We start from the raw sequence: 15574 nt of genomic DNA on the forward strand, positions 1-15574 counted from the left end.
TGAGGAACGGAAGTCAAAGCTATTGCCCAGGGTCGATGGACCGTTCACAGTTCTAAACCGGATCAATGACAACGCTTATCAGATCGATCTTCGAGGTAAGTATACGGTCAGTTCTAGCTTTAACATTGCTGATTTGGTTCCATTTCTCCCAGATGGACCAGACTTGAGGACAAGTCCTTTTCAAGAGGGGGGAATGATACGAGCATGGAACCAAATGACAACCTTGAAGCCAAGCAGCCGGACTGGACAAAGAACACGGACAGGACGCAAGACAAGGGACAAGACCCGATCAACGACCTGATCGTTCCAAGTGGGCCGATGACACGGTCACGCGCCAAAAAGCTATCAATGACCGTTTGGAGGTTATGTTCCGAATTATGGGTCAAGAACTCGGACGCTACACCAAGTGACCAAGCTGTAACGCTTCTGACCTACTCGGACGGTGTAGCTCTTTAATACTCTTTTTCCTCAGACCTGGGTTTGTCCCAATGGGTTTACCGGGTGGGGTTTTAACGAGGTTAAGGGTTACACCAACTCATTATCCGTAGTTAGTTAGTTAGTTAGCCGTTACAAGGGAGACGAAGGATCACTCGCGGGAAAGAGCCGAAACGTCAGTCAAGGGAGCCGAGTGGTCATTCAACTAGTCTTAATGTTTTCATTTAATTTCTATGTCCTTTGCACTTCTCTTTCGCCCCTATATAAAGGGCCAAACTCTTATGTATTTGCTATTCCCCTTTTTATCAAATATTTTCGAGATTTTCTCTTGTTCTTCTTGAGTTTTTTTTCTTTGGTGGTTAGCCTTGAAAGTTTCTTCGGTTTATCGAGTTCAGTCCATAGAATTCGACGCAGCCTCTATCTTTCATCTTGTTTCCAATTTCGTTCAAAGTAGTTTAGGGGCAACAGGATATTTGAGACTTGTCTCACGCCTGTTCATCCTATACCCGCGAGATCTCAAACTCGGTGTAATCACTGTCTCGATCTCCATCCGTTTTCATGAGTTGGGCCTAAGGAATTTTCGAGATAACCTCTCACGCCTTAACATCTCTCCGAGCAACTGATTTAGGCCGAGTCCTATCAGCCTCCACTGATCTAGCAAGTGCAAATCCTTGGGAGGATCGTATCACATACTCAGTATCCTCGTGAATTAAACCCAAATTGTTCTTATATCCATATAAAAACATGGATCGCAAACGACATGCAATGAAACGCTCAAGTAGTAGGCTTCACCTGAGTTAGGGTTACAGTTGGCTATAATACTCGGTCTGGAGTTGCCGCAAAGACGAGGATGTCATTGACGTTTTTACAATCCCAATCCCAATGGGTCAGAAATTCAGAATATATATACGGTATGGCTTCATAATAATGCTTATTACACTTCAACCAACCTGTAAATTTATCATTGTAAACACCGGCATAAAAACATCATCTTCTGTAAAAACGATTTGAGATGGAGGCAGATGATATGGCAAAATCTGAGGATCACGGAGGGGACGATTGCTAGTCGCTACAGAAAATTCATAAATTTTGAAGGAAATAACTATTAGGCAATGGATACATAAGAAGAACGTCTAGAAGCAGAAAGAATCATTTAAAGCTAGAACTAAAAATTAAAAACATAAATTTTTATTTACCTGACGATTCTATTGTAAGGCGAGAAATAAAATATTTAATCAGCAAAATATGAACTATAAAAATAGTAGATTTTCACTACGGAAATATATAAACAATAGTGTAGATCAATTTTAAAAAAAAGACATAGATGAATATTTAAAAAAGATGCTACACCTTAGAAGATAGATGTTGTTTTTAAGAAAATACGAAGACCGAAAGAACTATATATAGCACGATGGATATGTTAGAATTTAGGTTAGTATCAACTTTGATATCGGTGGCTCATAATAAAAATCAGTGGCTAAGGCCGACTTTGAGATCGGTGCCCCATAAACAAAATCGCTGGTCTATAATCAAGAAAAAAACCATATCACGGATATTTATACTTATGATTAATAATCGACTTATCAGAACTAATTAAAATACCACATAATTTTTTTTTAAATAATGACACGTAGGATAATTGTGGAGATGACATGACCATCAGATTTTGACCTTATTAAAAATAGTATAGATGTATGTTTTATAGTTATTATAAAAGAAAATTTTCTTTTTGAAGTTGAATTCCAAGTATACATTAGAAAGAAATATAGTTGAGGTTTAGCAAACTTCAAAAAGAAAATGATTTTTGGAGAAGCCTTTAGACTACAAATGCTTTAAAAAATTAATTTGATTTTTGAGTCCAGTAGTATAGGCCTAAATCAGAGCCCATTTTCACCGACGTGTTTTATAGTTGCTAACCAGCTTCACTTGATCGAAACGCATCGTTTTATCGTCCGATTTTGTGTTTTTTTTTTCTTGAAAAAAAAACGAAACATTAACCAAAGAACGAAACAAAAAAAATCCTTCGTTGAGAAGCAAGAAGGTCTTTGTAATCTTCTTCGTTTTTTGTCTGCTCCGTTCCGACGACGCTTTGCGATCGATCTTCAGTGATCAATCGTTAACCAGCTATCGATCATGTCGATGCTCGATTCGTTCTTCAATAAGGGCTTTAAAGCTGCAAAATGGTATTCTCTAGATTTCATCTGTTGTTTTTTTTTTTTTGTATTTTCTGGATTTCGCTAATTATCAATCTGGAAAAATGAAGAAGATTCTCTGTGGATTTGTTTCTAATTGGATGAGTTTGAATTGTAGTAATTGGGTTTTCTTTTGTGATATGTACACAGCAAAACCTTGCTCAAGTTAACGATACCTCGGATTAAGCTAATCCGGAATCGAAGAGAAGCTCAGATTAAGCAAATGCGCCGTGAAATCGCTAAGCTTCTCGAGACTGGTCAAGAAGCCACTGCTCGAATTCGAGTAATGGTTTTTTTTTTTTTGCTTTAGTTTAATTGGATATTTTTTTTCTTAAGGAATTTTCTTTTAACTCTTTAGTTTTCTCTTAGGTTGAGCATATTATAAGGGAAGAGAAGATGATGGCTGCTCAAGAAATCCTTGAGCTCTTCTGTGAGCTAATAGCTGTTCGTCTTCCAATTATCGAGGCTCAAAGGTTATAACTTTCTTGAAATGTTTCTTAACTTGGGTCTGCTCTTCAATGTTCTTGAGGGAAATTCTGAAATTCAAAGTCTTCTCTGTCTTGGATTTTAGATGTAACTTCAAAATGTCTCTTGTCTGTTTCTGACTCTTCTATGTTCAATCATTGTTGCTGAGTATTGTAGATCCTTTTTTTTTTTTGAAATTTTGTAGGGAATGTCCTCTTGATCTAAAAGAAGCGATATCAAGTGTTTGTTTTGCTGCGCCGAGGTGCTCTGACTTGACGGAGCTGCAGCAGGTTCAGATACTATTTGTTTCCAAGTATGGAAAGGAGTTTGTTGCAGCTGCATCTGAGCTCAAGCCGGATTCTGGTGTCAATCGTAAGGTAAGTCGGAGTTTCAAGAAAAGTATAAAACTGCTATATTAGACTAGCATGTAGAAACTCAGCACTGATCTATATGAATACTTAAATTTAGAATTACATGTCCGCATGTAGAACTAGTTTAACTGGTATTATTAGTCTATCTTGGGGAAACAAGAAATGGGTTCATATATTTAATGTTTTTCCAAATCAATTTTACAGTTAGTGGAGTTGCTTTCTGTGCGTGCACCTTCCCCAGAGACTAAACTGAAACTTCTCAAGGAAATTGCAGAAGAACATGAGCTTGATTGGGACCCTGCTTCTACGGAAACTGGTCTCTTTAAATCGCATGAAGATCTCCTTGTCAGTACTTCTCTCTTCGTATTTCCTTTTTATTACTTCTGTGTCTACATATAAACGGGTCTGGTCAGAACATGCCAGGTGCTTTGTTTATGTTTGCATCAAACCCATGGTTTTTTTTTTCCCTTCTCGGACCCCTGTTCTGCGGGCTTGAGTTTCTTTTTGCCTCAGCTTCTTTGTTTTTCCTAAATTGTCTTCTTCTTTTTTCAGGATGGACCAAAGCAATTTGGTGGGGGCTCTAAGCTGCCATTACAGGAGGAAAAAGATGAAAGGTCACGTTTGACCATGTTATCTTTCTCACGTCCAAAGGAACAATCAGATTCTGACTCGGACTATGAAAAATTGGACTTTCCCGAGGTTCCAAATGTCTTGCTGCGGCCGACTCCTGGTGCAGGTGCTACCCCAGAAAATGCACCGGTGGCAGCAAAATCTGCCAGTCATGAACATAACTTTCCCGACTTGCCCTCTGAGTCAGAGAATGCAAGAGATGAAAAACCGGCCTCTAAGAGAGATGAACATCCTGCTAAAGCAACCAGCACTGTTGTGGAGGGCCAACAATCTTCACCCTTTGTTTCTTCACAGTATGTGACAGAATCTGACTCCGAGAAACGGAACAGTTATTCTCCACCATCTGTTGATGTACTAGGACCCTTATCTACAAAAGAGAGTGGTGCTTCGAGAGATGCTTCAAGGAAAATTACCGATGTGGACTTGCAGGATGTCCTAACGGCTGCACAAGCCGCTGCTGACTCAGCGGAACGTGCAGCAGCAGCTGCTCGTTCAGCTGCAAGTCTTGCACAACTCAGAATCACTGAGCTTACCAAGAAGACGCCTGATCAGTCTCCAGAAAGTCCGAATGAGAACCCTTTCCATTCAAACCCATCAGAGACAGTGGAAAAACCGCAATTTGATCATCAGAATTCTTCGGCAAGCAGCTACGGAGATCTTACAGACTTCCAAATGACAGGGACTTCATCACTTTTTAGCCATGAGCGGAACAACCACCAAGCAGAGAGACGCCCTTCAATGGAGAAACCACAGTTTGATCATCAGAATTCTTCGGTCAGCAGCTATGGAGATCTTACAGACTTCCAAATGGCTGAAACTTCATCACTTTTCAGCCATGAGAGGAACAATCACCAAGCAGAGAGACTCCCTTCAATGAAAAAACCGCAGTTTGATCATCAGAACTCATCAGTTAGCAGCTATGGCGATCTTACAGAGCTGCAAAGACCAGAGACCTCATCATTTGACAGACTCAGCCCTGAACATGACCACCAGCAAATGAGACTGCCTTCCATGGAAGATGATCCCTATTACTCATACCCTAATCTGTTCACATCGCAGAATCCTGATCGCTCACCTGGCTCTCGTTCAATCTCAGACAATACAAAACCTGCCCATGATTCTTGAGTCTTACCTGCAAATGTTATATAACGCAAGCTTGGTGTTTTTCAGTGTGTTTCATTTCTGCTGTTCCTTATCTTGTGGAACAAAGAGCTCAAATCGTTTATTGAACAGCCTTTTTCTTCCTCTTTATTCAGTGGAAGATATGTGTAATGTATAGAACTTGGTGTGATTGATTAATGTTCAAATAAAGGCCTTTGTTTGCTCAAGAAATGAATAAGGAATGATGATGGACAAAATTGCAGCGAACACAGATTTGTGGCTACTTTTTTTTTCCTTCACCAAAGAACTAAAAAGAATACAGAGAAGTGACTTTTCTTGAATTTTTTTCTCTGTTCTTTCATCGTTTCTGTTAGACAAATTACAATGTCATTATCTCGGACCAGACAACTCAACAGCATGAAGATTTTCTGTAGAATCAAGGATCCAATCAGAGGTGAGATGAGAAGACAGTTCCACTTCTTGCCTGAGAACTTCCACTTTCTGCCATTCGTCCCATTTCTCAGCCAAACCGTCACCTTCAAGCATTCGAACAACGTCAGACATTTTAGGTCGTTCCATAGGTGAGCCTTGTGTGCAGAGAAGAGCCACTTGTATGAGCTGTTCAACTTCTGCTTCTGTATAATTGCTCTGCAGATCAGGATCCACAAGCATCTCCAGTTTCTTCTCCTTCAAAAGCCCTTTCACCTGAGAAAAGATCAAATGAACAGAGAGATTAGCTTTGAGAGTAGATACAGAAGTACCCAAGTATATGCCAAGAGATCTGTGTTATACCCAATCTAGAAGCATAACGTCATCGTCATTCGCCAGTCTTGCAAGATCAAATGCTCTCTGACCTGTGATCAGTTCCAAAAGCATGATCCCGTAGCCAAAAACATCGGTTTTCTCTGAAGATTTTCCGGTTGAAAGATACTCGGGAGCAATGTGTCCAATAGTCCCACGAACAGCCGTTGTCACATGTGTATCTTTGTAATCCATAAGCCTAGCCAACCCGAAATCGCCTACCACAGCCTCAAACTCCTCGTCCAACAATATATTAGCAGCTTTCACATCACGGTGAATGATTTTCGGATCGCAATGATCATGAAGATAAGACAAACCCCTCGCTGATCCTAGCGCTATCTGCTGTCTTATTGGCCAGGCTAGTGGCAACTGCGATGGTGGACGCTCTGCAATCATTTCAAGAAAGTTCACTCATTTCAAGAAAATATTTGGACTTGATGACATAAACTGTTAAAATTTTGAGGTTACCTCTTAAACAAGAAGCAACGCTTCCATTAGCCATGTAAGGGTAAACAAGCAATCTCTCGGTAGGTGTCATACAGAAACCGCGTAGCCTGAGAAGATTTCTGTGAACAGCCATGCTTATCATCTCCACTTCTGTCTGAAACTGGAGCTCTCCACCTGGTGTACGCTCTTCTTTAAGCCGTTTGACTGCGACGAGTGTTCCATCAGCGAGACGGCCTTTGTAGACTTTTCCAAACCCACCTCGGCCCAAGATGTTCTTGTTGCTGAAACTATCCGTTGCTACTTGAAGTTCCCGTAAAGAAAACCGCTTAAGTTGTCCCAAGTGAACCTCAGGGTCCTCTTCCGCTGCATCATAGAACCACAAAATTAATAAACAATTCTGTAATGAAACAAAGCTTAGATATTGCAGAGTCATAGACTAACCAGGAACATCAAAGAAGAATTCTTGAGGTTTTCTCCTACGCCACCAAGCAAAAGCTAAAGCAGGGGCAGCAAATAGCAAAGCAGCACCAGCAGCAACTCCTCCCGCAATGGCTCCAGTAGAACTATACCCACCTTAAAGAAAATTTACAGAAAAGTAGTCAACAACAAAATAGACTGATTCCAATCAAAATCCACTAAAAACTATGCAAAACACCAACACATGCGTCCACTTATGTTTCCAAGCATGAGTGAATGTTAAAGCTCTAAACTTTACTGTCTGCTTCATTTCATACCTTGAGTTGGAACTGTGGGAGGAGGGATAAAAGGTGGAGGAGGAGAAAATGGGGGAGATCCAGGACAAGGACGGCTAGTAACTGGGCCGCATAGATCCAAGTTGTTAGCAAAACTGCGCAGAAGAACACAACTTGTGAGCTCAAAGCGCTAATAGTTTCATATCCACGAATAAAAGTTATAGATCTTTGGGCAATGTAGTATGTCTACTGATTAAATTTAGGTAAGATGAACTCAGACTTTATATTGCATAACCTCTTGTACTTGATCCTAACTTATAAGATCTTTTTGTTCTAGTATGTAGAGAACACAAAGAAGTAGAGAAATCTATAGCCTCCCGGAACCCATTACAAGAGTAAATAACGTTCAATAGTATGGATTCCATCAAACCTGATTGGAGTAAAGAGCGAGAATGAACCATTATCAGGAACAGATCCAGATAATTGGTTGTTTGATAGATCCCTGCATTATTTGCAAGACATTAAGGAAAATTCAGGGGACCTATTAAGAGTGAGATGTTTCAAAAGAGCAGAAAGTGAAGTTGAATTAGTTATACTCACAAAACTTGAAGAGTGGTGATATTAGTCAATGACATGGGAATTGGTCCGGCGAGACTGTTATTGTTGAGCCGACTATCCTTGCAACAAAAAGTCATACCACATTACCATCTTCCCATACTATAAGTCAATCAAACAACTGTTTTTTGATTAAATCATTTCAAACAAAGCAAGACATTGAGCCGGTGCATGATGAGAAGAGCAGACTAGGAAGATGTTCTTACAGAAAGCGCAGCTTGAAGAGCTTTCCTAGAGAGTCTGGAATCGGACCAGTGAAGTTGTTCAAGTAAAGATCCAAGCTCACTAAGTTCGTTAGATTCCCAAGATCGCTTGGAACTGGTCCAGTTATGTTATTACTATAAAGTTCCCTGCAATTAAAGAGTAGCACACCTTCAGAAGAATATTAACAATTTACAATGACAAATGACTATTGGATAATTCCTAGCATAACAAAATTCTGCTTAATCGGCTAACATGTTGATAAATTACAAGTCTCTGAGCAGAAAGCAGTTGAAAGCAAAAACTTACAAGTACTGCAAGTTCTTGAGCTGGCCAAGCTGAGGAACCAATTGACCAGACAAGTCTGCATTTCCGAGATCGCTGAAGAAGCAAACAAATAAACAAGATTAAATAAGCTAAACCACAAAAACAATGGTGCGGTCTGGTGCACGCAGAGAGAGACACTCACACTCTTATAACACTGTTTTCATTGTTGCACGTAACATGAAACCAAGTACACGGATTAACAAGTGTAGGATCCCAGCTTTGCAATACATTGTTCGGGTCAATCAGATTAGCTCTCAAACTGTGCAGTGCATCACCTGTTATATCAAAAACACCAAAAGCCTAAGCCTTTCACACAAAGAGGTAAAACATATCAAATAAACATACAGTTATTGTTCCAAAAGTTGACTTTAACAACACAGAAAGCTAACGAATTAGACTTCCGAGTAGCAAAGCAACCATTTCTCTCTAATTTTACAAGCAAACTCCATTTTCTGGTGAATCTACAGAAGCATTTAGCACTCTTAACACAAGCATGAAAAAAAAATTCAGTTCAACTTCTTAATGTGTTGCTAGAGACTGAAATCAAAATTTCCTGTTTATATCAGATAAAAAAAAGGCACTGTGATATGTGAAGGAGTCTAATCACAGACTCATAAAATATCTATACAAAATTTGAACTTCCAAAAAGAATCAGGTTCTGAGAAAGTAAAAAAAAAAGTTCTTTTAAGTACAGCGACAGTGTCAGATGTAATTTCTGTCCTCATGTACCAACGAAAGTGATAAGCAGGCAAAAGTAATTACATAAAAAACAAAATTTTTTAAAATGTGAAGATAAGAAAACAGTAATAACCTTCCATGTTGGAGGAGGCAAGCCATAATGGATTTAACAGAAGCAGTGAGATCAAGCAGACAAGACCAAAAGCTTCAAACTTTTTTCGCTCCATTTTCAACAAAAAGAAACTCAGATCCAAGCAAGACCCAAAACCTCCATGAAAACCCCTTCAAAGAGGATATAAAACCCTAGCTTCCCCAATCCCAAATCAAACCATACAAAATTCGAGTTTCAGAGAGAGAGAAGAGAGAGAAGAGAGAGAAAGAAGTTACACTTGATTTGCTCTCATTAATGACACAACAAAGAAAAATGCCAAGGAAAACAAGTGGTAACAGCTACAAGAGGTAAAAAAGGTGTGAGATTTTGATGGGAAGAGAAAAGAAAATAAAAAGAATTTAAACGAAAGCTTGCCTTTTACAAATCTTTGCGTTGCTTTTCAGAGCGAAAAAAGGTTTAGACTTACTTCATTCTAAAAAAATAAAAAAATAATAATAATAATACGCTTTGCGTCTGTGGTTCTCTTTCAACAGCCGTCTCTCTCTCTAAAGCCTACTCTACCAGTGATGGGCTAATTCTCTCTCTCTATGGAACCAGTGGAGAGAGAAACAAAACACCCTTTACAAATCACATTTTTTTGGTTTTAGACTTTTAGTTTCCTTTTTTCTTTCTTTCTTTGTCAACTTGTTTAATTTGGTTTACCAAAACAAAAAATAAAGCTGTTTCATTTCAAATTATTATCACAACTACGGGAAAAAGACAAATTACAGTCACAATTTTTGCTTACCAAATATGTAAAGGAATCACCATTTCTTGGCAAAACTCAACATTTATGGACAAAAATCGTAGGTGGTCACTGAGATGCAATTTTCTGGTTTTCAGTCAAGAAAACGTGATTCGGTCATTTTTATTAGTTACTAGGTATTGTCTGCATGCCGCGGACACAATCAGCATACAAATCTTATTATAATTTGATTTTAGAAATTCTTGTAATATAATCATTATATTTTTATTTTCAATTAATTGAGACTAAAATATTGTATAAACATAAATCACAAAAATACTAAATATCCATTACTATTATTTTAAATCGATTAATATCAATTATATATTAGATTATTTAAAATCGTATGTACCTATTAAGTAATATTATAATAAACGACTACTAAATATAATTAGTAATAATAATAAAAAATAATTAAATTATAGATGAAAATATAATAAAAAGAAATATTAAAATAAATAATAAAATCCAACACACAAGTTTTAAGTTATATAAATACTTATACAAAAAAATTAAGAGAACACTACTCCATTAAGTATTATTATCTATATCTGGTTTAGGAGTGCTTTTTTATCCTTGTTCCGACTTATCTAAAATGTACTCCACCTCTCCCGAATCCTGGAAGTGTAAGAAACATATACATATTGTAAGGTTGTTGTATATACAAAATTCTCCAATTATCATTTTCATATTACTTACTTTCTCTTAAAAATCAGGGCATCATCAGTGTTAAGATCAAAAAGAAGACAGGAAAAACCAATTGCTTCATGTGAATGGATAGTTATTTCATCTACACGCATAAAATGATTAATAGGAAATATACATGCAGTATAAACATATATGGGACAAAATGAAAATAATAATGACATATGCTTGATTATCCATATCTTCTTTTTTATTTACACTCCAATCGGTTAAAACAGAAACCGCAAAAGGACCAGTGAATCCTTTGGTTCTTTCTTTGATATCAGCGGTAAATTCTCCGTATGCGATACATTTCAACTTCACATCCCTTTGATTTAAACAATTTAAGTTACAAACTTTGTTACCAAGACATAATGATCATGAGAGAACATATAACTTACTCGAGATCTTTGATGTTGAAAGTTATTTTCTGAACAATCTCTCCATCAGGGTTATTTTCTGTTTCAATGTTGCTAACATTTTCCATCACACCAATGAGATCTACAAATCAATTATGAGAGAAAATTTTATCATAAATGAACTTCATATATTTTTTTCTATATATGTACAAATTTATAGATGAAAACACTAAAAAGAATATTATAAGTTAATCTTACCAACATGATACAACTGAGCGTAAAGAACTCTGTATATCTCACCAAAAAGGACAAATTTCATAAAGGGATCCATTGTCAATGGTCGTAGGCTTGAAACTTCTGTCTCAGTAGTGAGAACGATCTGATAATCGTGTCTCGTTGTCCTTCCCTCATTCTTCCATTCAAATGATGTCAAGCCGAATTTATACAATTCAAACCACAGTCCTTCAGTTCCAACACAGTAAAAATATGGAAAGGCGAGGTTACCACATGAAGCATTAATTCTGCAACCCTATATACAATGAATTTTGAAAAGAGATCAAACAAACAATAAATATAGACAAAACAGTTATATACTCATATTAGATAATACTTACATTTTCGTCGACTAAAGTGAAATTCATCCCTGGTAAGCTTTGTCGATCAAGTTTATTCCATCTTTTCAAAACTTTGACACGGATTTTCCAATCTCGTCTCGATGCATGTAACTCATCAACAAAGTTATATGTAGCCATGAGGATAATGTTTTGAAAAAGTATAAGAAATGGTTGGGAAGAAGGATTAGTAATTTAAACTGAAATTAGAATAAATTATTATTTATTAAGTATTGCAAAACAGACTTGTAAATACCAAAAAATGTGTCTAACAAAACTAATAATGCATCTGGATTATCAATTTTGAATCCTTATACTCGGTCCAATCCATTAGACAACATCTGTATCCAGTCCATCTAATCTCTCCCTAATCCTGAAATTTTAATAACAGAAACAGATATACATAAGGTTGGCAAATTACTGTTACGCAATTTAGACAGATCTAAATATTGTTTTTTTTCTTCATAAATCAATTTAGATAACACAGAGAAACATACTTACCTATTGCGCAAGGTTAAAATTTCAGCAACCGGTGAATCAATGATAAAACGGGACACACCATCATCATCATGATCCTTGATAGACACATTCTCTAAAATATATATATTAGAATATTGTTACATTATATACTACGATTTTATAAATAACATATTGATATATCATCAGAAAACAAACATACCCCCGTCAATTGCTACACACCAATCGGTTAACACACATATAGCAAATGGACCTTCGTATTCTCTACACTTATCTCTTATTTCAGTTGCCAACTCACCGTGTGCAACACACTCAAGCATAAATTTCCTATATTTTGACAAACAATGTAGTTAAGAATTAGTTAGTTAGACTTCAAAAATATAGTTTGAAATATCCTTACTCGTCATCTATTAACTTAAATCGAATTGATGATGAAGTCGTTCTATCATCTCACAGCGTCTCCAAGATGCATAAAGGTTTATATTTCAGCAATCGGTGAATCAGTGATAAAACGGGACACACCATCATCATCATGATCCTTGATAGACACATTTTCTAAAACATATATATTAGAATATTGTTACATTATATACTACGATTTTATAAATAACATATTGATATATCATCAGAAAACATACCCCCGTCAATTGCTACACACCAATCGGTTAACACACTTATAGCAAAGGGACCTTCGTATTCTCTACACTTATCTCTTATTTCAGTTGCCAATTCACCGTGTGCAACACACTCAAGCATAAATTTCCTATATTTTGACAAACAATGTAGTTAAGAATTAGTTAGTTAGACTTCAAACATATAGTTTGAGATATACTTACTCGTCATCTATTATCTTAAATCGAATTGATGATGAAATCATCCCATCCTGATCACAGCGTCTCCAAAATGCATAAAAGCTTTTAGCCATCTCACCGGATAATTCACAACTCAAATTAACACCACTAAATTAAAACACGTCACACATAATCAGCTAGACAGGACAAATAAAACGATAATATACAGTTTTAAAACACTCAGCAGACAGTACCGTTTATCCCTCAGACAGAATGTTACAGTTGAATATGCACCTCATTTTTCGGAATCATATACATCCTTACATGGACTGCCATAGGAAGGAACATGATGCTCTCCAGAGAGTAAACCACACCACGTCCCAGATCGACTTACATTTAAGACCCGACCTATCAAATCTTCATAAACAATAAAAACTAAACCATATTAACATCAGCAACATAATAATAACGAAATTCAATATCTAAACCAAAAATAAACACACCAACTAAATAGTCATCATTATAGGCACGATCCAATATCCTTTGAAAATCAACGAAGTCAAAATAAGTGTTTTCACTACACGTGAAGTCTTGTCAATGATAATTGATGGTAGGAACAATATTTTGTATCTATGAGAAATCAGTCTACAACTATCCTCTCACTCAATAACAGAAAAACGACTGATAATAATCCAACTACCAACATCTATGCGAGACGCTGCGACATCGATCTCACGATCTCTAACAATGGCCTGAATTTTAACACTCTGTGAATAAAACAGTCAATTAGACATCAACACAGTTTTATAATATTTTTTCTCATAATATAATAAATATTTGTTCATCCGATAATATGAGCTCCAGGGAAGAACGTTTCAAAATTACCATATGCACCCATCTGTAAAACCTTAACAAAGATAGTACAACCATCTTTGGAAGGTCTCCAACGGGACACACACCCTCCAAAACACATTGAACCAAGAGAAACTGTATAAGTACACACCGAATTCTGGTGTCCCGATATACTAATATTCTTTTCGATGAGTATATCATTCGGTTCGACGTTTTGGTGATATTCACTATCATCGTCACTCTCAGTCTCATCATCCAACATAACATCTTCATCATCATCCTCATCATCATCAGTCGAATCAGCATCGTCATCATCTTCATCTTCATCATCACCATCATCACTATCACCTTCCGAGTTATCACTTGAACCATCAGATCCTTCACAAGACTCACCGTCGTCAATAAAACCATCTTCAGAATCGTATTCATCTGTTTGGTCCATATCATCGGTATCATCGTGCGACTCGGAATCAAACCCCATGTAATCCTCAAAACCATAATCACCATCAGTACCACGGCCAGATAGCACCTCGATATCATCAGACTCATTATCTTCTGCATAGATAAACATATGAAAAAACAACGTAGTTAGAATTTAAAAATAAATATTTTAAAAAAAGGAAAAAATTGTGCTCAAAGCAAAAAACGAACCATTGAAACCATTAGATTCTTTATTTATAATCCAAGCCTTCCTCGCAAAATCCCAAAGAAAGGTCTTGTGAGCATGATCGCTCGAATCAACATGATCAGAACCTAAATACACAAAACGAACATCAAAACAAACATAAACACATATAAAAAATTTAATATACATTATTAACAAAATTATATTACAGGAAGAGCAGAAATACCTCATTTGATCAAAAACTTCTGATCAACAATAGATATATAATACGCAGAATCAAGATCTATATAAAAAATGAATATGTTCGTAGATTAATATATAGTAAAGATACAAAATTGTAAGATTAAGATACAACACTACGAAAGGTACAAAATTGTAAGATTAATATACAGTACTACGAACCTTCGATTACAGGATTATATGTCGGCAATGTCCACTCGTCGATAGCAAGATCCATAAGTAACTTGCATGGATAACCTAAAAATACAAAATAATTACTAATAAGTATTATAACTTGCATGAATAACCTAAAAAGGCACAACAACCTTTTTTGTGATATTGACGAAAACGTATGGAGTTACGTAACGATAATCAGATATCTCTTTTTGATCCATATCCTGGCGATATGAATTCAACATAGATCTTAACTCGTGAGCATAAGCCTGGTTATCAAAACCTATGGACGAAAAAAATTGTAGAATCATTAAAAACGTAGAGAGCATATATATTATTATTAATTTAAGGAGAGCTAGATATATACCCGAAGCAGTAGACGAAACTTCCCAAGTAATCATGACTTTCGATGGATGATTAAAGCTGTACTTAGACGAATACATGGTTAGGTTTGCATGCAAATAGACAAACATGATGAATCTTTTCTAAAGAGATCCAAAAACTTAATGCTATTATAAAAACCCTAGCAAAATAAACACGGAACTCTAACAGAGAAACTAAACTGTAAATTATGAGACGATTGTTTTAAAACACTCATATTTATACGTATAAACAACCTAGGGTTTATTTTTTTTATGAAAAATAGTAAAAGGTAATTCTTGTTCTATATACGATATTATCTTCCCATGAATTTTATAGTTATTAACTATAAAAAATGTAAAGATTCCATTCTAGATAATAACAAAGGAAATTATGACATATTTCCATTTGCAAAATATTTAGCAAATAAAAATTATTTCCAAACATTGAATTGTAACAAAAATCTAAAAATTAAAAAAAAATCTAACTCCATGACTCGAACCCGTGAGCTTTTGCTGAACGGACAAAGTACCTAACCAACACAGCTACCATCTCATTCAGTGTAAATGAT

The 15574-nt window shown here is 36.3% G+C and overlaps 3 protein-coding genes across 3 annotated transcripts; 1 reads left to right on the forward strand and 2 right to left on the reverse strand.

Annotated features, from left to right (window-relative positions):
- Positions 1-2432: 2432 nt before the first annotated feature.
- LOC18991629 (IST1 homolog) lies at positions 2433-5425 on the forward strand. Its single transcript, XM_006396014.2, has 6 exons — positions 2433-2618; positions 2778-2910; positions 2997-3100; positions 3298-3469; positions 3668-3808; positions 4016-5425. Exons 1-6 carry the CDS (start codon positions 2569-2571, stop codon positions 5216-5218), a joined length of 1803 nt encoding a protein of 600 aa, XP_006396076.1. The 5' UTR covers positions 2433-2568; the 3' UTR covers positions 5219-5425.
- Positions 5426-5478: 53 nt separating this feature from the next.
- On the reverse strand, positions 5479-9511 carry LOC18991630 (somatic embryogenesis receptor kinase 2). The gene is made up of 11 exons (XM_006396015.2): positions 9089-9511; positions 8420-8552; positions 8260-8331; positions 7956-8099; positions 7735-7806; positions 7565-7636; positions 7177-7289; positions 6884-7015; positions 6464-6805; positions 5987-6381; positions 5479-5899 (listed from the first exon to the last, which is right to left on the reverse strand). The coding sequence occupies exons 1-11, from the start codon at positions 9180-9182 to the stop codon at positions 5585-5587; spliced, it is 1884 nt and encodes a 627-aa protein (XP_006396077.1). The 5' UTR covers positions 9183-9511; the 3' UTR covers positions 5479-5584.
- Positions 9512-13614: 4103 nt separating this feature from the next.
- On the reverse strand, positions 13615-15086 carry LOC112084167 (protein PFC0760c-like). The gene is made up of 5 exons (XM_024153386.1): positions 15011-15086; positions 14837-14926; positions 14653-14727; positions 14277-14378; positions 13615-14180 (listed from the first exon to the last, which is right to left on the reverse strand). Exons 1-5 carry the CDS (start codon positions 15084-15086, stop codon positions 13615-13617), a joined length of 909 nt encoding a protein of 302 aa, XP_024009154.1.
- Positions 15087-15574: the final 488 nt, after the last annotated feature.

Source organism: Eutrema salsugineum, unplaced genomic scaffold, assembly GCF_000478725.1.
Source record: "Eutrema salsugineum unplaced genomic scaffold, Eutsalg1_0 scaffold_5, whole genome shotgun sequence".
NCBI classification, from domain to species: Eukaryota; Viridiplantae; Streptophyta; class Magnoliopsida; order Brassicales; family Brassicaceae; genus Eutrema; species Eutrema salsugineum.